This window comes from Varanus komodoensis, unplaced genomic scaffold (assembly GCF_004798865.1).
Source record: "Varanus komodoensis strain SLA01 unplaced genomic scaffold, ASM479886v1 scaffold51, whole genome shotgun sequence".
NCBI lineage: Eukaryota > Metazoa > Chordata > Lepidosauria > Squamata > Varanidae > Varanus > Varanus komodoensis.
The window spans coordinates 5,131,524-5,154,163 of NW_025336100.1; the positions used below are offsets into that span (position 1 = coordinate 5,131,524).

At 43.9% G+C, this 22,640-nt stretch overlaps 1 protein-coding gene across 3 annotated transcripts; it reads left to right on the forward strand.

The window, feature by feature from the left end:
• The first annotated feature begins 10,377 nt into the window (after positions 1 to 10,377).
• LIMD2 (LIM domain containing 2) lies at positions 10,378 to 21,739 on the forward strand. Of its 3 annotated transcripts, XM_044447421.1 has the most exons (6): positions 14,351 to 14,639; positions 15,451 to 15,576; positions 17,454 to 17,498; positions 19,475 to 19,614; positions 19,861 to 19,977; positions 21,149 to 21,261. In XM_044447421.1, exons 2-5 carry the CDS (start codon positions 15,535 to 15,537, stop codon positions 19,967 to 19,969), a joined length of 336 nt encoding a protein of 111 aa, XP_044303356.1. In that variant the 5' UTR covers positions 14,351 to 14,639; positions 15,451 to 15,534; the 3' UTR covers positions 19,970 to 19,977; positions 21,149 to 21,261. The 3 variants fall into 3 exon arrangements, with proteins under 3 accessions (XP_044303355.1, XP_044303356.1, XP_044303354.1); XM_044447420.1 differs by lacking the exons at positions 14,351 to 14,639; positions 19,861 to 19,977 and adding an exon at positions 10,378 to 10,417 and having other exon boundaries at positions 21,149 to 21,739; XM_044447419.1 differs by lacking the exon at positions 19,861 to 19,977 and having other exon boundaries at positions 14,362 to 14,639; positions 21,149 to 21,739.
• Positions 21,740 to 22,640: the final 901 nt, after the last annotated feature.

Below are 22,640 nucleotides of genomic sequence, written 5' to 3' on the forward strand. Positions count from 1 at the left end.
CCAGTCCTCTCACTTCCTGGCAAATAGAAGGGGAAGAAATTGAGGTAGTGACAGATTTCATTTTCCTGGGCTCCAAGATCACTGCAGACGGGGACTGCAGCCAAGAAATTAAAAGACGCTTGCTCCTGGGGAGGAAAGCTATGGGAAATCTAGACAGCATACTAAAAAACAGAGACATCATGCTGCCAACAAGAGTGTGTATAGTCAAGGCTATGGTTTTCCCAGTTGCAATGTATGGTTGTGAAAGCTGGACCATAAGGAAGGCTGAGCGCCGAAGAATTGAGGCCTTTGAGTCACTGAAGCAGTTGATGTGAGCTTAAGTGAACTCTGGGGGATGGTGGACGACAGGAGAGCCTGGAGGAATGTTGTCCATGGGGTCGTGGTGGGTCGGATGCGACTTTGCAACCAACAACAACAACAATCAGCTTTCCCAGATCTTGTGGTTTCCATATGTTTTGGCCTACAATTCTTAGAATTCTTGACAATTGACAGTACTGGTTGGGATAGATGGGAGGCACAGTTCAACACATCTGGGGGGAACCAGGCTGGGGAAACCTTTTTGCACCACCCTTGAGTTGAATGATAAAAAAACGTAAAAAAATTCTGCCTCCCCTTAACAATGACTGCTACTCTCTCCATGGCACCAAAACAACATATAAAATATGATGCAAGTCAGCACTGAGTCACAACACCCCTCTACACCTCCAAGGATGTACATAATGTAGATGACAACTTAGCACACAGCAGTAGGCTACAACACTATGGTCTCAAGTTCTACACACTTGAAGTGCACAAAGGAGAACTGTAGTATGGGCATTTTCCACAAAATGAGGAACACTTTGAACAGGCAACCTGTCTCCAGAACACTCTTAAGAATTTGAGTTCCTCTTTTCCTAGAATCCTAACAGTTCCACAAGGAGGTGTGCCAAGACAAAATACCTCACCCAGGTAATCTAGAGAAGGTGGAATGTTAATTGCAAAATATAACTATCAGAACTCTCGTGTCTGCCTTCTACCCTCTTTGCTATATGTGAATACTGTGCCAAACTCGCTCTTCTCTCATGCTCCTTCACAAATGCTTGCTGCACATCTAGGTTCAGGAACTGTGTGTTTTAGTTGTTGACTTGTTACTTTTATGTGCCTGCCAGCTGCCTGATCCCTAATTCTGGAATGTTTACAAATAAGAAGAAAGGTGCTACAGCAAGTAATGTCAGCCCTGGTGGGTTCTGAAATATCTGTACTGACCAGATGTCATTGTGCCATCACCTGCTGTTCTCTGGATGGTTCTGTGGGGTCCCCTGGGCTATGGAGGTCCTGGACTTTGGTCCAAGATCCAGCCCTCACTGTGTTACTTCCATGCATATAAAATATGAGCTTTCCACCATGAGAGAGCTTCTTCTAGAACCTGTTTGATCATGATCTATTCAAGGAGGTAGTCAGGCTGAGTGTGGAGGAAAGAAAATTGTTTCGTGTGTCTGATTCCTGTCTGCTGCTCCAGATAAGTAGCTCAGGAGCTGCTCTGAGGAGTTGACAGGGTGGGTTTGAGTCTAGGTTATTTCCTTTGTTTTTGTTTCTAATATAACTAGGGGAAGAGTGCCTGCAAAAGGTGAGTGGAACCATTTCTCCCTTTCCCCCTCTGAGGCCTATTTATTTCATAAATTATTTCTAAGCTGCCCTGTATTAAGTGATCTCAGGGTGGGGTACAATGATAAATACAACTTCAGTATAAAATCAGTCTATCAAGAGCATGGGCAGTCCAAGCAAACATGTCAAACAAATCAACAACTAAGTTACAGTCAATTGAGACCAAAAGGCTTGGGTAAAAAGCCAGGTCTTAACTAAGTGCTGCAATCTGGCTAACATCAATGTCAGCTGGCATCCAAAGGAAGGACATTCCATAATTGAGAAGTTGCAGCCAAGAAGGCTCTCTCCCACATCATACACAGCATCTGATGTTGGGACACAGAACACCCTTGGCAGATCTCAGTTTTTTGGCATGATTGTTCTTGACAAGTTGTTCGCAACTTATGGCAACCCTATATGAAAGAATGTTCTCCATGTCCTGACCTTGATAGCATCCTCAATTCTTATAAACTCAAGGCTGTGGCTTTCTTTATGGAATCAATTGATCTCATTCTTGGTCTTCCTTTTCTTCTGTCTTGGTTTTTTCTTAGCATGATTGTCTTCTCCAGTGAGTCTTGCCTTCTCATGATGTGCCTGAAGTACGTACAATAGTTTGTCTTTCTTGCTTCCAGGGAAAGCTCTAGCTTAATTTGATCTAGGACCCACTTGTTCATATTTTCTGTCATTCCAGGATAGTCCCAAAACTCCTCCAGTACCATTTTGAATGCAGGCATTTGCTTCTTGTTAGCTTGCTTCAGTGTCCAGCAATCATACCCTTACATTTGTTATTACATTTACCCTGCCTTTCATCCTCTTGCAGAGAACCTCAGGTGACCTATACATTTCTCCTCTTCTCCATTTTATCTTCACAACAGCCTTGTGAGATAGGTTAGGTTGAGTCTGCAACTGGCTCAAAGTCACCCAGATAGCTTCATGGATGGGTGAGAACTAAATCCCAGATCTCCCAAGTTCCTGTCCTACACTTTAACTGGCTCTTAAAGAACCTATATATAGTGATTGGGAATACAATAGTATAGATGATCTTAGCCGTGGTCTCTGGTGAAATGCCTTACATTTCTTTTCTAGAACTTTTATTGCTGCTCTTCTAAGTCTCAGTTTTATTGTTTCTTGGCTACAGTCTCTGTTTGAATTGATGACTGAGCCAAGATATAAAAAATCATTCACAATTTCAGTGTCTTCATCATTGACATTAAGTTAGTCATGGCCTTTTGCTTTCTTAATATTCAGCTACAGTTCTGTCTTTGTGCTTTCTTCTTTCAGTTTCATCAGAAGTTGTTTCACTTCAGTGTTGCTTCCTGCATATCATTTGCATATCTTAAATTAGTGATAGATCTGCAAATTCCCACACCTTCCTCTGATCCTAATTCAGCTTTCCTTAAGTAATGTTCTGCAAATGTAATGAACAAAATACACCGTTGTCTGATGCCTTCACCTATAAGGAAACCATTCTGTTTCCCCACATTCTATCCTTCTTGTCCATGATACAGGTCCATCAGGACAATCAAACACCTAGACACACGCATGCCTTTCAGGACCATTCATAGCTTCTCATGAGCCACACAGTCAGATGCTTTGTTGTAGTCTATAAAGCATAGACTGAATTTCTTTTGAAATTCTTTGATACATTCCAGTAGCCAACATATGTTTGCAATATGATCTCAAGTGCCTCTTCCTTTTTGGAATGCAGCTTGAATGTCAGGCATTGCTTAATATGGAGTGAAATTCTTTTTGCAACACCTTGAGCATCAGTTTTCATGCACAGGAAATCAGTACAATGGTTCTTGACATAGTACTAATATATATTGAACATTTCTGGTCTATGGACCATTGTTTTGTTTTCTGTATTTGTTGGCATATTCTTGCAAGGATTTAGATCAATTCAGTCTCTGCAACTTAGAATACTTCTATTGGTACCCTATCCACTTTAGGTGGTTTTTGTTTTCTTAATGTTCAGTTGCAGTCCTGCTTTTGCACTTTCTTCTTTCCCCATAGGATAAAATTATTCGTTGCAACACTTTGAACCTCACTTTAATAGTATAGGAACTCTTATAGTTTGGGCTCCTTGTTACAGGAAGGATATAGCCAGGTTAGAGTCAGGGCAGCGTAGGGCCACAAGGTTGGTGGCCGGTTTGCAGGGGATGGGGCATGAGGCGAGACTGAGGGAACTGGGTCTCTTCAGCCTGGAGGAGACTCAGAAGGGATATGTTGGCGACATACAGGTATGTGAGGGAATGTCACACGGAGGTGGGTAGAGACCTGTTCTCCCCTGCAGAGGAAGGCAGGACGCGCTCCAGCCGAGCGAAGCTCAGGGAGCCAAGGTTCAATTTAGATGCCAGGAAGTACTTCCTGACAGTTAGGACCACAAGGGTATGGAATGGGCTTCCACGGAAGGTGGTTGAGGTCCCATTGGTGAGGGTGTTCAAGGATAGGCTAGACATGCACATAGTGGGCATGTCGTGAGCAGAGCCAAGGGTCAGACTAGATGGCCCGGGAGACCCCTTCTGACTCACTCTGTTTCTATGTTTCTTCAGCTGCTTCACTCTTTTGCATCCTGTCTTGGGGGCTGGAATATACACATATTTCTAGATCCCTAGCCCATGCAATGAGCCACTAGAGGTTGCAGCTGTGAGTTCTTAAGGTCCAGGATGTGGGCTGCAAGAGATAAGACAGAAGCAGCAGGACCAAGGCAACAGCACCCAAAGCAATATAGAGTCCAAAGTCTAATAGCAAGGTTCAATAGCAAGACCAAGTCATAGTCACAAAATATACCAAGGTCAGGAACCAGGAGTATGTATCAAGGCAAGATAAAGACACAGTTGTATTCCTGGGTCAAGAACCAGGAATACAAGGAGCAGGCAGCAGGCAACTTAAGACAGGATGACTGATTGGGATTCAGGAACAGCAATGGTGTGGCAAGCCAGGCAGGACAAGATAAGGTGAGGCAGGATAGGTCAGGAACTGGATCAGGTGAAATGCAGGATGCAAGTAGAGAACACACAACAGCTTGCAGGAAGACCTGCACTGCTGAGGCAATACAGCAAGGCAGAATACACAGCAAGGATCAGGCAAGATGCAGGAGCTGAACCATAGCTAGCAGAAAAACCTGCATTGCTAAGGTAGGACAGTGAGGCAGGGTCTGGGTCAAACAAGATGCAGTCACTGCAACAAACAAGAAAACCAGTGTTACTAAGGCAAATTCTGGAGGGAAGAGCTTGCTCTTACAATGGCCTTCCCTCAGGACTCCCAGATGGCACTCACCAAAAGGCTGAGAACAACAGGACCTGAAATTGATCCTTTGAATTCTGAGGTAGGCATCTGGTTTTGGCCACCAGATGGAGCCCCAGAGCAGTTTAGAAATCTGACAGTTCTTGACCTAATGGTCTTTCATCTGTCCTCCTCCCTTTAGACCAGGGGTCCGCAACCTTTAACACTCAAAGAGCCATTTGGACCCGTTTCCCACAAAAAACACCAGGAGCCACAAAACCCTTTTGACAGCTAAAATGAAGATAACACTGCATATATCGTTTTTTACCTTTATGCTATGTATAAAAAAACTATAGTGTGTTGCATTTATGAAATCAATGAACTGCTACAGAGAAAACAAATTTTTATTTCTGCATGCAACAAAAGCATTTTGAATTCCGAAAAAAAAGAGGCTGGGTTGAAGGTTACTTTCAAATGAAATACTCAATGTCTATTCGAGTCCTCCTCGTATTTATGAAATAAAAAGCCGAACTTAAATTATCCACCTGCAGCAAACCAAAAATGCCCTCTGCTTCTGTGTGTCCTCATCCTTTTATCACATGTACTTCAGGGTGCAGTTAGCTGTCAACTGGAATAAAAAAGGACTAATTGATACTTTCATATAGCAAGTAGAGTTTCTGCAATACAACAAATATAAATAATACTCTGGTGAAATATTGAACAAACGTCCCTCTCCCAATGTAATAATGTTGCTGGAATTTTTATAAGAAACTTCTTAAAACAGAGAAGTAGATCTATATCTTCATTATGATTTAGCTGCAGCTCTTGTTCAGTCACTAAAAACTTATTTTTAATCTTACATTATAAACTAGTAGGATTCCTTTCATGTATTTTGAATAGGAGAACAGCTTCCTGCAAAGTCAAAGTCAGTGCTAAAGGGCTGCATGTATTAAACAACAAACCCCATAAGTTCGTCAGCAGTAAAAGCAAATGAATCTACCCATTACCATTAAACGTTAGGTTTTCTTCAGAAACTTTTCAGAAACTTGGGAGCTTCCAGACTCTTTGGCTCTAGCCTCAATAAAGAAGACTCCCATCTTTTTTAAAAGGAAAATCAAACTTGTGTAACTTTGGCTTGTATTTGCAGTACTTGCAGTAATACACAGGAACCAACATAGCTGAAAGATGTGTGCCACTGCCAACCTATGGTTCTACCCATTTACCTTTGCTTCCAGAGATAATTTAACATTTAAAATTAGTAAAGGTTATAAGATTTGTTGCACTAATAATACAGTCTTCCACTGGTTCTGTGCAAATAGGATCAGGTGCAAGAGCTGTTGTGCTACAGCCACAGAAAGCTTGTATTACATTGGTGCATTTGCTCTTAATATTTTGAATGCTACTGCAGTGACACATGTCTAGCTTAGCAAAACAACTTACTAACATCACAACTGGAATGGGACTTTGTCCCATTACAGATGGTTCTCATACCCTACTATAAACCAACCTGTCATTAAACTGCAGCACTTGCAACTGAAACAACTGCATATTGCGTCTCTGTTTGCTCTTGCATCCTGCTCCCTTGGTTGTGGGTGGAAGGAATCTGTCCTCTTGGGGGACTTCCAGATGGAGGTTCCTCAATATGCGGCTACTCTGTGTTTTCTTCCATAAAGTAATTTTCTGTAGCAGGAAAAAAATGGAAAAAGCAATGGGAAAACATGGGAGTGTTATGAGATGACATTATCATATGGACTCTCCCATAATATTCCATAAACAAACAAGCAAACAAAATCCTTGTCTGGAAACACTGCTATACTTTGTAATGTGTAATACATTAATAAATAAATAATAAATAAAAATAATACACACTAATGGCACAGTAATAATGATGAGCATGTGATGAGGTTGGAGATAATTACATAAACTTGCCTTTGTTTTTCATCTTGGATTTCAAAGATACTTGGAAGTCTTACTGTCTTTGCAGCTATGTGATCTTAATTAGAATCCCTTAACACACTACAGTAATGGTGGGTTTTAAAGTTGCTCATTTCTCCATCTCAGACAGACATGGGATGCTGATAAAAGTCCCAGCTAGTCTTAGGAGCTGTCCAGACAGCTGCGCTGTGTGGCCCCTGATGTCCTGTTTTAGTGCTCGCATGGATAGCCCTCCTAGTTGTGAATAGCCAGGAAACTATTCTCGCTCTTTCCAACCGCAAGAACTAAGGCTCATCCAGTGAAGCACAGGGGAAGCAGATTCGGGACTTCGAAAAGCAAGCACCTCTTTGCAACGCATAATGGAACAAGCCCTGGAAAGAACTGCCCCAGGATAAGTTGCGATGGCCACGAGCGAGATTCACTGAAATATGCTGGAAGCGCAGCCTCTTTCTGCCCAGGTGGGAGGCAGAAGAGTTGGGGCGATCAGGCGCCGCGCCCGCCCAAGGCTTCTCTAGGGGAACCGGACTGGCCATGCTCAGAACTCGCCTGGATGGATTTTGGGCCACTGCCTCGAATTGGAACGTGCCCTCCACGACTGCAGGTGCTCTTCCACGGCAGCGTCCCCGCAGCCACGTCCCCCCTTCCACCGGCTCCGTGTTCTCGTCTCAAAAAGGCGGAGCGGGAGGAAGAGATGCGGCGGAGAAGGCGAGGGGGGTTTAAGAGCGGGGGCGAAGCCGCGGGAAGGGGGGCGCGGGGAAGGCGGGCTGCGCGCGCACACGCACACAAAGGCGACGGCGAGGAAGAGGAGGAGGAAGCGGGTGGCCCGCGCTTTGTGTGCTGAGCGCAGACGGAGCGGCCCCGCAGCTCCAACGTGGGCCGTGCGCCGGCCCTTCCTACCTTTCCCGGAGGCTCGAGGGAGCGCCCAGCCGAGTCGCCGGCCGGGGCGGGAGGCGGGGCGGCGAGGGGCGTCCCCGGGCAGCGCGGCGTTCGGTGAGTGACGGGCGGCGGGCGGCGGGCTGACAGGCGGCTGAGGCGCGAGGCGGGGCAGAGCGAGGACGGCCAACCGCGGCGGCGCGCGAAGAGGGAGAGGCCTGGCGCCGGCCGGGCACGCGCCGCGTCCAGGGCGTGCGGACGCGGTTGGGACCCCCCTGGGCCTGCGGCGGGCAGGAGGATGCACCGACAACTTCGGTCTCCTGCGCGGGGTGGCTGCGCTGGTGCAAAGGGCTGTGCATGCTTTGGGAGGGAAGAGAGAGCTGGCACTCGCTCGGCTGCATTTGCAGGAGGGATGCAGAGATTGTGGCATTCCTGCTACGCCTGCGGTGTTAGAAGTGGCGGCAGGGTGCTGGGCGCTGTACAGAACCCCGCCGGGGCGCCCTCGTCCCAACGAGCTGCCCATCAGAATCATCTGAATGGAAGCAATAAGGGAGGAACAGTCTTGGGAAGACTGGCTTTATGGGGAGGATGTGCATGCCGTCCTTTGCACTTTACCCTGTGTGTGTTTGATGCGAGTGTGCTAGGTAGGATGGAACAGGGGAAGTGCCATTGCTTCGTGTCACTCTTCCTGCACTGCCCTCCTGGGCATAGCTCTTTTGCTGGTTGAGTAAAGAACAATTTGCATGTGCAGGACGGTAAACGGAAAGCGTCGTTCTTGTGTGCCCCATCCCCCTCCCACTTTCCTGCAGCATTCTCCAGTGGCTACAGGAAGCATCAAATGTAGGACAGGGCAGAGTAAGGTTGGATATATGGGGGGGGGGTCGCGGACCTGCCCACTGTTGGCTCCAGCCATGTCCACTGTTGGCATGTAGCTCCCAACCCACTCACTATTCCTCTGCAGAAGATATTCTAATGTATTGTGTGCAGTATCCTGGAATGTGAATGCCATGAGCTACCTTCAGGACTTTGCTTAGATAGCAGAATTCAAAGGTACACACACAAACCCCACTGTAAGTTACAGCAACAGGATTAGCGTTTCCAGAAGTCAGAGTTTAAGTCCTGGCAAAACCAGTCTTGTGTTCAGTCTTGGATATCCCAGGGTACAAAGCACAGCAGTACAAATACCTGATGAGGAGGAAAGGCTGAAAGAACATGCGTTTATAGAAAATGCAGATCGAAAGAAATCCACCAGTTTCTGTGCTGCCTGTGCTATCTACTCTTCCAGAGATTGCCATACTAAGCACTCTACAATGGCTACCTAGTCATCACAGTGGGTGTTCAAGCAGTTTTAATACGGCTGCTCTGAAGGTGGTTTTTTCACCCATATATGTTAGGAGGATGGATGGAGCTATTAACCATGAAAGCCAAATGACCTTCATGCCAGATGCCAGGAAGAAACAGTAGGGGGGATATCCATCAACTTCATGCTCTGTTTGGGAGTTTCCAGGGGCGCCTGTCTGGCTGTGGTTGAGAACAAAACATTTGACTAGACCAGGGGTTGGCAACCTTTAACACTCAAAGAGCCATTTGGACCCATTTCCCACAGAAAAAACACCGGGAGTTTAAAACCCTTTTGACATCTAAAATGAAGATAACACTGCATATATCGTTTTTTACCTTTATGCTATGTATAAAAAAAACTATAGTGTGTTGCATTTATGAAATGAATGAACTGCTACAGAGAAAACAAAATTTTATTTCTGCATGCAACAAAAACATTTTGAACTCCGAAAAAAAAGACGCTGGGTTGAAAGTTACTTTCAAATTAAATAATGTCTACCTGAGTCCTCCTCGTATTTATGAAATAAAAAGCCGAACTTATATTATCCACTAGCAGCAAACCAAACATGCCACCTGCAGCAAACCAAAAATGCCGTCTGCTTCTGTGTGCCCTCATCCTTCTATCATGTGGTGAAATATTGAACAAACATCCCTCTCCCAGTGTAATAATGTTGCTGGAATTTTTATAAGAATCTTCTTAAAACAGAGAAGTAGATCTATATCTTCATTATGATTTAGCTGCAGCTCTTGTTCAGTCACTAAAAACTGTTATTTTTAATCTTACATTATAAACTAGTAGGACTCCTTTCATATATTTTGAATAGGAGAACAGCTTCCTGCATAGTCAAAGTCAGTGCTAAAGGGCTGCGTGCATTAAACAGCAAACCCCAAAAGTTCATCAGCAGTAAAAGCAAATGAATCTATCCACGTACCATTAAATGTTTGGTTTTCTTCAGAAACGTTTCTTTTCTTTGGATTTATCCATGGTTGGAGGGGGGAAAGCTCAGTAAATCGGCACTGGTCACAGATATAGGTGTGTTTAGTGACTGATTAGCAGATAAACAGTCAAGTGATGTGCAAGCACTGCTTTTAACATTCAGATGAAGGAGATTACATTGGTACAAAGAGAATTTCTTGTAACATGAGAGCCTGCAGGAAGCTTGTTTAGCAGAGGAATGTAGCGATTTACTTAACTAGCTGATTTACTTAACCAGCTAGCGCTGCGTTCCTGAGTGGAGCTTCGAGCAGATCAGTGGCTGTTCTGGTGCGTGTTTTGAGCGACGGAGCCGCAGCAGAGGGATTCAAGAGCCAGGTGCGGTTCCGGAGCCACGGGTTGCTGACCCCTGGACTAGACTAATGATAACAAGACATTATGATGGGGAGGATTCAGATGCTCTGTGGATTAAAAAAAAAAGTGAAGGTAACAGAGGAAATGGCCTTGTTGATTTGTGATTTTCTTTATATATTTCCTCTTTTTTGCCTCTGTTAGAGAGAAGGGTGTCTAGCAATTACCTCTTTCCTTTTAAGAAGATAATGAGTAGCTTTCTTCTGTTCCTTTCATGAGACAAATAGTTTGGTCTTGTATTGCTCCTAAACAATTTACCTTATACCTCTTGCTTAGAACCCACTTTAAGTTGTATATTTTGCAGTCTTTCAGTGGTTTTTGGGCCAATCAAGCTGTAACAGCTCTAGTCTAATCTTTGACCTTACAATATGGGAGCAATGCTGAGGAGGAACTGAATTTATGTACTTAACAGCTTTTTCCTTTGCCCTAGGCTTGTGAACTTACATGAAGCAACTGCTTCAGAAACCCCAGTTCTGTGGAAGTTGTTTCAATTTTGGAAGGTCTGGGGGGAATTCTCACCTTCTGCTCTACAAGGCAGGAATGGTTTGTCGTTATGTGAGAATATTGGAAGCATGGTGAACCATGGCATATTTGGTTTCCATGAATTATCATGAAGAACCAACCTTTTGCTGTATGGTTTCCACATTGCTTACTGTTATGTGGGAAGCCAGGTACAAGGTTTTTCTGCTGTTCCTGCCATGGTGGCTACAGTGGCCATTTTCTGCTATACTATTTGCCTAGCAATGGCTGAGTTAGCAGAGGATAGAGCACTGATTGGCTGCCCTTGTACTCCCTCTTCCTTTACTAATGTGATCTCCCCAATGCCCAGCCTGCCCACTGCTGCCGCCCCTGCTGCCTGGCTGATTGCCCACATCACATGCTGCCTGGCTGATTGCTGAGATGACCGGCTCTCACATGCTATCACTGTGCGAGCTCTCGCATACTGTCTTTATGTCTCTGCCCTTCACATGATTGTCCTCCCTCTGTTCCCATGCTCCTTCCCTTTGTGCAGACTCTCCTGCACTGTCTCCATGGCCTGTGCAACCTGTGGGACAGCATGTGAGAGTTTAAGTGAAGGGCAGGCACTTGTGAGGTGGTAGCACAGTGCAGCCACGCACGCTGGGCGTCTCGGTGATCGGCCAGGGGATGGGAGTGCACACCAAGAGAGAGGACTCAGAGCAGTAACTGCAGAGCCACTGTGCATCCTTCTGAGTAGACGGGTGCTTTGCAGAGTAGGAGGGGAGGGGGAAAAATCTGTAGCTGAATGAGAATGCACCCAGGGGATCATATGGGCCAGTGGGGAAGGGGCAAGCAGAAACAGTGCAATGCGTACTGGGTTTGATTACCAGCCACCAGAACTGATAGGATATGTGCTGCCATTTGGAGGTAAGATGAAGGTGTGCTTTGTGAGTGTGTGAACACAGAATGCAAGGTAAGAGTACTGCTCAGTGACCATTTGTGTTTTGCATGAACAGCCCCAGGGTGTGCAGTCACAACATGCTTTTGTTTGAAAGGGAAAATGTGTCTTTTCGCTGCTCCCAGATTTGTGAGATTTTGCCCTGAGCATTGGAAGGACTAACTGGCAGTGAGGTCTGACTGGACCCCATTGCAGAACTGAGCAAGGAAAAGAGATGAGAGATATTACTTCTTGCAGCTACTCACTTTTTTTTTGTAATTGTGCTTTATTAAGGAAATCTCAACCTGGATTTTGTTTTTAGTATGGCCTTGAGTCCTGGAACAAAAGGGGGACATATCCAGCCTAAGTAGGGCAATAATTACCTCATACTATATGACTTTTACCAAAACGAAACATCTACATATATTTGTGGCCCAGACTTCTTTGCACTCATTAATGTAGATCACTCATTACAATTATTTGCAAGTTATGAAGCTCTCTGCTATCATGTCTATGTTTTCCAATTTGGAAAACAAAGAAAATACCCATTGCAGAGGGAGGTGGTGGTGGTGGTGGTGGTGGTGGTGGTGGTGGTGGTGGTGGTGGTGTGTGTGTGTGTGTGAGAGAGAGAGAGAGAGAGAGAGAGAAAGAGAGAATTTTTTTTACTGTCCAGCTTTCACATCCATACATCGTGATCAGGAATACAATAAAGTCTGAGTTACGAACAACCTGTACTTACAAATGACCTGCCATACAGCCTATTAATTAAAAAAATACTGCAGAAAATCACCACCACCATGCCAGGGGTGGGGAACAGAAGGGGGAGGTCTCTAAGAGACCTCTGTCAACTTTAGCTTTTGTTTCTCACCTTTCTTTACTGGTTGTGTTTCTTCTATCATCCATCTAGGCTTTTTTCTCTTTTTGCTACAAGAATTGTCTTTTTGCATTCTTCCTTAATAATTCAGTCCACAGTTCTTCTGGTTCAGCCAGTTGAGTTCAGTAACACAAATCTATTCTTTATGCAGATTTTAAATTCCTTTGGAATGTTATTGAAGTTATATTATGGCACTATGCTTCTGTTAATGATATTGGTCAGCTTCACCCTGATTTTTAGTATTAGTAGTTGATAACCACTACATGATCTGTTCCTGGTCTTATTTTTGCAGTGAGAATGCATTTTTTAAACTTCCCATTACATAGTTTATTTGATTTGTATATTAACCATATAGTGATGTCCATGCATATAGGTGTCTGATTAGTTGCCTGAAGTATCTGTTTGTGGTAAACTATTGTTGACTTCACATAATTATATGTTATTCTTCTGATTTGTTTTTGGTTCTTTGGCTACATTCTCCTACAACATTTGATCCAGTTTTGTTATCCTACTTTTGCATTAGTCACCAGTTATCACCATGCCTTGCTTTTGGGTGTTACCAATTTCCTCTTGGATGCTTGCATAAAAGTTTTCAATTAAATTTCAGAATCTGTTGAGTCTCTCAAGATCATAGACTTGAATGATGGTTATGCTGATAGGTTTTTCCATAAATTCTGCCTGATATTACTCAGTTGGACTTTTCATTATAGCTCCTTACTGACTGCATCTTGCCTCGATATTGGAGCCACTCTGTTTCTTCTACGTTTGGTTGGTTTTTCCAGTTGGTTTTTGCAATACTTTGTGTTTGACTAAAAATGTCCCATTTCAGTCTGCTCTTGTTGGCTTACCCAAAGTACAGCAATGTTTAACCATTCCATTTCTTGCCTTATGGTTTCCAGTTTGTCTTGCTTCATATTTCTTATGTTACATGTTCTAATCGTATGTGTTGTACAGCACTGGATTTTTCTTTTGCCTTTGTGCATGTCAGCCACTAGAATGTCAGCTTTGAACTAGTCACATCATTAGCAACAGGACTATCTGGACTTGCTCCTTGCTGTTTCCCAGTAGCTACTTGAGTGGCTTCTAACCTGGGAATCTCCTCTTCTGTCATGTTCTCTTGTTGCATTGTATCATCGTAGAGTTTACAAGGTAAAGCATTTCAGAAGTGGCTTACTTCTACTTCAGGGTAGTACTAACCAGAGTTAGCTTTGAGCATTACTGCCATTATCTGTGAAAGATGTTCCACCAGTATTACCCAATTGCAGCTTTTCTGGAGTTTTTCTGCCCCCATTGCTATTAGAGAGATCCATTCTTTTCTGCTGATGCAATTATTACTCCTGAAGAGGGTGGATGCCTCTTAGTCTGGTACCTCAGTTTTGATTGTTCTGTCTTGGGTCACCCTGCCAGGAGATGAGCACAGTGAGATTGTCTGACCCCTGGGGGCATTGCTCATGGCTTTTCTGGCTCTCTCAACCCGCCTTTCTTGGTGTGCATCCAAGTGGGGGGCCAGTGCGAATGCTCAAGGAAGTACTAGTGGTTATGCATCTTGCTATTTATTTATTTATTTATTTATTTATTTATTAAAGGTTTTTGCATGCCATCCCATTATTTAAAAAGTTTTTGGGTGGCTTACAGAGAGTGAACCATAAAAGCAGAACCTATGGGCCTCTTTTGTTGTGGATCCTGAATTAGTTGTTAAATTGTAGGGGAACTCTGGTTTGTTCTCTTTCACCATGTTATGGTTGGTTGTGTGAAGCTTGAGCCATACTGCTCAGCAGAGAGAGCAGGAAATAACAAGCCGACCACAGAGGGGAGAGGAAATGAGTCACAGTCCTTTCTCAAGCAGTCTTGCAGAACAGAAGAGAGTGCTGCATTGTGAAGGGTCAGGTGGATGTGAAAGGCATCTGTGATACATTCCCTGTTCTGAAGGCTGGAGGTTTGAGAGGACACCAGTCCACCTGTACATGGCATGGACTAGTGAGTAGGAGAGTCCAGTTGCAATGCAGGTGCAAGCAAAATGAGATAAGGTAGGGCTCACAATAGAGGAGAATTTTGTTTTGCCCAGAATTGTAAGCAAATCAAAGAAATATTTATTTCTTGGACTAGTAAATGGATCAGTACTGGCTATTCTTGAGATTTCATACTTCTTTGCATTTTATGATGGAGTTCTTATCTCAAAAACTGTATACTGTATATACTAGGGAACTTTGTGTATAACACGCATTTATTGGGAAACTGCGATGTTTCATGCTTTAAAAGTATGAATTGCAGACCGACATGGAAATAGGACAAAATGTAGTTCTGCGAGAATATATGTGAAACTGACACAGACTGGAAATAGACTGAGTTGTACTAGGTAGGATATTTCAGTATTATAGTTCTATAACGTTTTGGACGAATGCAGTGCAGGATGTACTTTAACAGTTTTCATTATTATGAGTATAAGAAGATTTAGGAAATGTAACTTCTTATATAAGCTATGATGGTGGTTACTGTTTTATGAAATACAAGAGTAATTTGTTATTAATTTTAGATTATATATACATGGGTAGAAATTTGAATGCTGATGTGCATGTATGCTATGATCTCTTTTTATGCATTCTGCTGCAATTAGTCTACAAATGAAACAAAGCATTAACATTTTAGGGATAAATTAACATGAGTTCGTTAGGATTTTTGAGATAATAGCAAGATGACCCACAGTTCTGTACTGGAAGTTGATTCAGTTAATTGGACTTTAATGTCAATTGTTCTACTCTAAACATGACTTAACAGCTCAAGGATTTAAATGTCAGTACCCAAAAGAATGTTTATGACTATATTCTCTCCTTTTTCCAGGTATTGTGAGTGGCTAAAATAAGCTGTGCAGAAGCAGCAGAATAGACTAAAGCAAGGAAGTTGCATCCTTGTGAGTGAGAGAACATGTTTCAGGCCAAGGGATCAGCCAGTACAGCCTCTTCTAATGTATGTACTGAAATCAAGATTTCATGCTGAAGGTGTTGCTTCTGCTTCTGGGCAAGTTGCTTGGGGAAGAGTTAACAAATGATTCAGTTACAGAAATTGCGTAATTTCCAGAGCGATGGTTATCTGCAGAGCCAGTTTGGTGCAGTGATTAAGAGTGGTGGACTGGGGACCCAGGTGATCTGGGTCTAGCCCCCACTCAGCCATGAAGCTCATGGGATGACTTAGGGCCAGTCACAGACTCTCAGCCCAATCTACATCACAGGCCTGTTGTGAGGATAAAATGGAACCACCTTGGGTTCCTCACAAGAGAAAAAAAGTGGGAAAGCAATACAATATGATGATGTTAGTCTATTGCAGCAAAACCTGAAATGACTTCTGGCTTGTGGCATCTAGCAAATTTGTGATGGCATAACCTTTCAGGGATTCAGATGTTACTCTAAATTGTATGCATATACCTATTGGGGGAGCAAACGGTGGAGTCAAATGGTCATGAAGTGCAGTCCACTCCTTTACAGTGCCACCTTCCCCTACCCTGCCTCACTCTGTACTCCTATTTGTGTGTCTACAAATACGTGCTCACCACTGGAGCAGAGACTGCAAAAGCTTATGCTGTAATTGTCAGGCCGCAGTCCTCCTTTTTATAGGGGAGCAATCCCACTGCACTCAGGGAGACTTACTTTGCTACAAAGTTCATTTTCCAAAATGTAAAATTGCAATTACTTATCGTGCCTTGACTTTCACCTAATGAATCTGCTGAATTCTACTTCCATGAAGTAGGTGAAGTTAACAGGTAATTCTTTCCACCCTCCAAAAGCTCTGTGAATTCTATTATGTTTGGAATAAGTGTAGCAAAATTTACCCAGTGTAGATGTTCCTCAACTTGAATCTTCCTTGCTGAGGGGTTCCTGGGTTGGAACCAAATTTAATCACAGAATAGATTCATTAACACCAACTAGACTAAGTTCCATTGATTTCAATGGGTCTGCTGTTAAAGATGACCAAATCTGGATCCAGCATCTTGAGAACTTATTCATGGCAGGTTTGTTTGTTTGTTTGTTTGTTTATTATTTATTTATTTATTTATTTAAAACATTTGTATGCCACCCAGTTGTGCCTCAACACCTCTCCTGAGGCTGATATAACACTCTGAGCAGGAAATCAGAAGAACTCTGGGTGGGAAGTCAGCAGGGAGCAGGGAGTGACATATGAAATTCTAAAACAGAGGCAGCAGAGGCAGAGTTCACAACAGTGACCCGACCTCATGCCCACCTGGGTCTGCAACCCAGAAAGAAAAGAAAAACAACCTTGGGAGTTGCAGTCCCACATATCTGAAATTCCAGGCTGGGGAAGACTGTTTTTCTTTGTATATTTTTCATTTCTTTTTCTGCTTGATAGTTTGAGGGGTTTTTTTGCTTTAAATATGTAATTTTAGGTTGCAAAATGAACCTTCTTTAACACCGAATCAATGTACACTGGATTATGACCTTGTAGCTACAGCAACAGAAAAACAGTAATTGTGAAAAGCACAACAAGGTATTATAAATTTGGAAGAAATTCATTTGAAGGTGCTGTGGTCACACAGGCCTATATTACTGTGTCCTTCCACAGTATGCCATAGGTACCTGTGGCTTCTTGTTACAGAGCTTATTGCACTGTGATGAAGGGGCCTCTTAAACAGTCTTGTGACTTTTTTTTTTGCAGTCTTGCTGCTTTCAGTTGTTAGCTTAGCTTTTATGCTAAAATAATATCCAAACAGTCACTTAACAATCAATTAACTGACTTTTTCTAAGCTTTTGGCTATGATTAGCTATGCAGCTATGAAGATGAATTAAGAGCTCATTTGTCTCTGCTTTCTTTCTTTCTCCCTCTCTCTTCAGGAGTCAAAGAGCAACTCAGCAGCATCCACTGTGCAGCGATCCAAGGTAGTTGCCTGATTTTACTTTCTGATATGATTATTTTTTCCTAAAAAATGTGAGTGCAGTAAAATAAGTACATTGAGCAGATTTAACCCACAATAAGCTCCCTTGCATGCAGGCACTAGGTTGCATCACTAAAGCAAACCTGGCACAACCCTGAAACAGACTACATATTATGGGAGGGTTGTTTAACCCTTGCAGAACCCACACTTGCTGGGCTTGCATGACACAATAATACCTGAGTGAGGCTTGCACATTCAAAATGACGGCGCTGCATGCACCCAACATACACTGCAGCCTCTCCATGGTGAGCTGTTACGTCATATGACTAGCCATGGTGTAGGGTTGGAGTTTTGAACGTCTTTCCGTTCTTCCCTTGTGAGCTGTAGGGTGAGAATCTATTGGACAGTGATGTCCAAGTTGGGTGCTGTGCATGTCAGGGCAGGGATGCTGCCAAGGGAGGTGTGCAAGCACCCCCTTTCCCTTCATGGTAGCCACTTGCCATAAAGGGCCTCAAGTGGGGGCCGGCTTGAAAATGTCCTTCTGGCAAGTGGTAGTGAGGAAGGTGCATGGGTGGGGAAGTGCTTGAGCGGTGCTGCTGCCAAGCAGGAATCGTTGCCCCTTGTGGATGAGGCAGAGGCGGAAAGGGGGGAATCAGTTGAGTGGCGCAGCCCCCAGTCAGGCACCACAGCCCAGCAGGTCCTTGCTCCTCTGACTCACGCCAAGGGGCACAGTTCTTTTCTGCTGGCCCAGACTATGTTGATCCAATCCGTTTCCTCATCCCCTCTGCTGTGCTTCAGAGCATGAGCCCTGTTTGCATGAGGACCCCTTAGCAACCACGACAAGCCAAATCCCACTGGTGATCACAGCTGTCAGAGAGAGGAGCTTCACTCCTTCCTACCGTGCCTCCTGGGATACTGAGAAGGAAGGAGAGGGAAGGGAGTTACCATGATGAGCCTGATCAACTCCTATGCATATCCATGCAAAAAAACATGAAGGGTGGAAACCATGCTTGTCATGATGTGTGAACATCATGCTTGCTCACTCACGTTTCAGATTGGGGGTAGGGCATGTCAGAATCCCGGAATCTCAATTTGAGAAGAGGGAATAAAACTTGGGTTCGTGGGAAAGACCAAGCGTCCAGACCATCTGAGGCTTTATTGTTTTACCCCCAAGGTTCCCGGGGTACATTCACGATAATGCAGGCTGCATTACAGGGCAGGCAGAGATGAACTTTGCTGCCAAGCTTCAATACCATTAGAGGGCATTTGTAGGTACACAGGTGCAGGGCAATCGATGACAGAATGCAGAGATTACAATAAGATTCTGAGGTCATCACATACAGAGCAGATAAAGAAATGTCAGTCAATCACACTGTTACAATGAGATTAAAATATTTCTAATTGCCTGTATTGACACTTGAACCCATCTCCAGGTCTGCTCAGACATGCAAATTCAAGCTACTAGAAACTATTCATGATAAGCTCAGACCCTTATCTCGACTCTAAACATTCTGCATGATCAGGGCACTTGAAGCCCTCTGGGCTATCAAAAGATTATTGTAAACTGAATTCCAACAATGACTATTTACAATGTGTGTTTGGGCTAAAATGGCCTACTGTAGCCTACAGCTAAAGGTGAGAGAAAGAAGGGGGGGGGGGATGCCATTTTAAACAGTGACAGCTTGGTTTTGAGAAGGAAGACAGGATTTGATCCCACAATGCAAAGGCACACAGGAGTAATGCTTTTCAGACAGGATTTATCCAAATTTTCCCAACAGGCATTAGTCAGAGAATGTTTATTTGAAACCCTCCTCTCTTTTAAAATTAAACTACTGAGTATAACTCAATGCTGCCCATTTCCCCTTGCTTCCTGCTCTTTTTGTGGGTGCTGATTTTTGTTATGAAAGATTTCTAAACATTCCTATGCTAGCTGTTGTTCGGAGGACTTCATCCAAATCTCTTTTTACTCCTGTTGAGCAGTCATTCAGCTTGAAGGCCCAGGTGAAGGAGACATGCAGTGCCTGCCAGAAAACTGTCTACCCTATGGAGCGTCTGGTGGCTGATAAATTTGTCTTCCATAACAGCTGCTTTTGCTGCAAGCACTGCCACACCAAGCTAAGGTGAGAAAAGGCAGGGGAAATACAGCTTTTTCTTCTGGGGGGAAATGAAGGGGATATGGGGGAAAGTGCTATAACAAGCTGGGTCCCCCTGACTGCAGACTTTCCCCATCATTCTGTCCTTAGTTGTGACCTTACCTGACATCTAAGCAGCCTAATGAGAAACCAGGAACTGACTCAACACAGGCCAGAAGTGTTGGCCGAATGGTTTCTTTATGTTCTCCATGTGTTGTGTCCTGATTCCTACAGAAGGATCCTGCATCTTACACATGGGATTGAGCCAGAGGAACTGCTCTCCTTCTGGCAGTGGCAGCTGCCTCCAAGTCTGATCACACATCGGAGAAAGATGAAAGCTTGATCTTAAAGGCATATGAACATACGTTTTTGTTTCTACTTTATCCAGTTGTGTCTATTTTCCTAATCTATTGAGGTGGTTAAAGCAAATCAAGGGAGCAAGAGTCAAGTTGATGCAGTGTAGTACACCTTACGTGCCCTACAATTAGGGGAAAGCACCAGAGTGGTGGTAGTAAGGCAAGAAGTTCCCGTATATTCACTTGATTGTTATTTCAATCCGAGGGATGTACTGAGAAATACAATCATAGGAAAAAAAGAGCATTGTTGTGGGCACATTTTAAAATTCATGATCTTGGAATGGTTGCAGTTCTCATTTTGGTGGCAATTCCCTGTAAAATAAGAATGGTGGTGTAAACCTAGTTTTACAAAGCTAGCTTTCCACAGTCACGCTCCCATGAAAGTGTTTTTTAGCCTTTTTATAGCATTTGAGTGCTAGCATCACTTCTGCAGAGTTGGTCAGTATTACACCCATGCTGCAGATGGGAGTGATGATGGCTGAGGCTGAAAGAGGTTATTATTGAACTTCATTTCAGTGCCAGGCCAAAGCCTTTTTATTTTCCCAATATGCAGGTGGCGCAGTGGTTTAAACCGCTGTGCTGTTGGGCTGGTTGATTGAAAGGTTGCCAGTTCGAATCTGCACAATGGGGTGAGTTCCTCTTGCTCCGTCCCAGCTCCTGCCAACCTTGCAGTTCGAAAGCATGCAAATGCAAGTAGATAAAAAGGTACCACTTCGGTGGGCAGGTAACAGCGTTCTGTGCACTTCGGTGTTTAGTCATGCCGGCCACATGACCACGGAGACTGTCTGCGGACAAACGCTGGCTCCCTCGGCTAGGAAACTGAGATGAGCACCGCCTCCTAGAGTCAGGCATGACTGGACATAACGTCAAGGGGAAACCTTTACCTTTACCTTAATGTTGTTTTAAAGATGTGGGTTTACTTGTTCTAATTGATGTTGATGCTGTACTTTTATTGTATCACCATCCTGGAACTTAGTGAAGGATGGGATAAGCAAACAAACGCACAAACAAACTTCAGAGTAGAGTTGGTGTACCACCCCGGAACTCAGCTCTTTCACAGCTGAGCCACCATTTATGCTACATTGGGCCCCCATTACAGAGAACTGCATTTCCTCATTCCTTTTATATTGAGGAATATAAAATATACTTGTCTTCCTTTATTTCAGCTTGGGCAGTTATGCAGCTCTCCATGGGGAATTCTACTGCAAGCCACATTTCCAGCAGTTGTTCAAGAGCAAAGGCAACTATGATGAAGGCTTTGGGCGCAAGCAGCACAAGCAGCTCTGGCTGCAGAAAGAAATGGAAAATGGGACTGATACAGCATGACCAGCAGGCAGCAATTTCCCCACTTTGAGCATCATGAAACAGGGAGGAACTGAGCTGATGGAAAGCAGTGGAGCTTCCAAGGCTTGCTGGGAGCAGAGAAGGCTAGACAGGAGCACAGTAAGGTTTTATGTTGTAGGAGCAATGGTACTGGCTTAATTAGGAGGATACCACAGAAACTGTCCAGATAGGGTTGAGAGTGGAAAATCTTGCTCAAAGCATACAAGCATAGAAAAAGAGGCCAGGCTAGTGATGAATAAGATACAGGCAAGTCCCCAGGTTATGAACCAGTTCTGTTCCCAAGAAAACAGAAATTCCTCTTTAAGTTGAATTTGTATTTAGGTTGGGTCATCTAGTTAGCCTGCCACATTTGTGGGGGTTAGGGGTGCAGAACCCACATGAAAGTGGAAAAAATGCAAATATTGATAGCCCCCACCCCCACCCCAAAGTCACCAGGGCTTCCTCTTTGCAGCAAGGAAATGCTGGAGAGATTTCCCTCTCCAGAAGGACTGGGCAAGAAGACATGCTTTGGAGGCTTCTTTCTTTCCCCCATTTCTTTCTCTCTATGGTGATGCCTTGGAGGCCTTCCTTCTCTCCCCTTTCACTCCACTGTCTATGGTGGTAATATCCCTAGTAATTTTTTAAAATCAATAGGAAAATTTATGGCAGTTTGTTTGTAAGTACGGGTTGTTCATAACTTGGGTGTTTGTAACTTGGGGACTGCCTGTACTGAGACTACTATAATGTTTTAGTTAGATGATCTATGATTCCACTTGTGGCACTAACTAGGTATGGTCCATGCTTATCACACGTAATTCTGTATGTCATGTTACATACAAACCTCCCTCTGCTCCATCAACCACCTTGGAAAACCATATGCAGTTTCTGCAGAATGACCTGATTGGGGAAGTTCCAAGCTACTTCCCTTGCCCTTAAAGTCTTTGGAAGGCCAAAGAAGCCTTTCCAGCTGGCTTTGGGTCAGTCCTGTACCTGTTTATGTTTACGGTCCAGTTGCAACTGATTTCAGAGGGGAAGAGGTATGCGGCTAACTGGATTAACAGGATATGTTTAAGTAGGCAGGGATCAAAATGCTTACTGTTCATTAATTTGGCTGAAATGCAGTTCCACTTCTTCCCTATGCGAAAACATCCCAAGATTAGACTCATTTCTTTTTCTGTGGTGAGACTGCTTCTGCTGCAGAAACTGCACACGTGGACATGTGAGGGAAAACGTGTGTGTCTCCTGGATAAAATGGAAAGGAGGGAATAATTTGTGCAACAATGACAAAAGCATACCCACCAGTCCATTTTTTAACCCAAAGTCTTCAATGAGGTC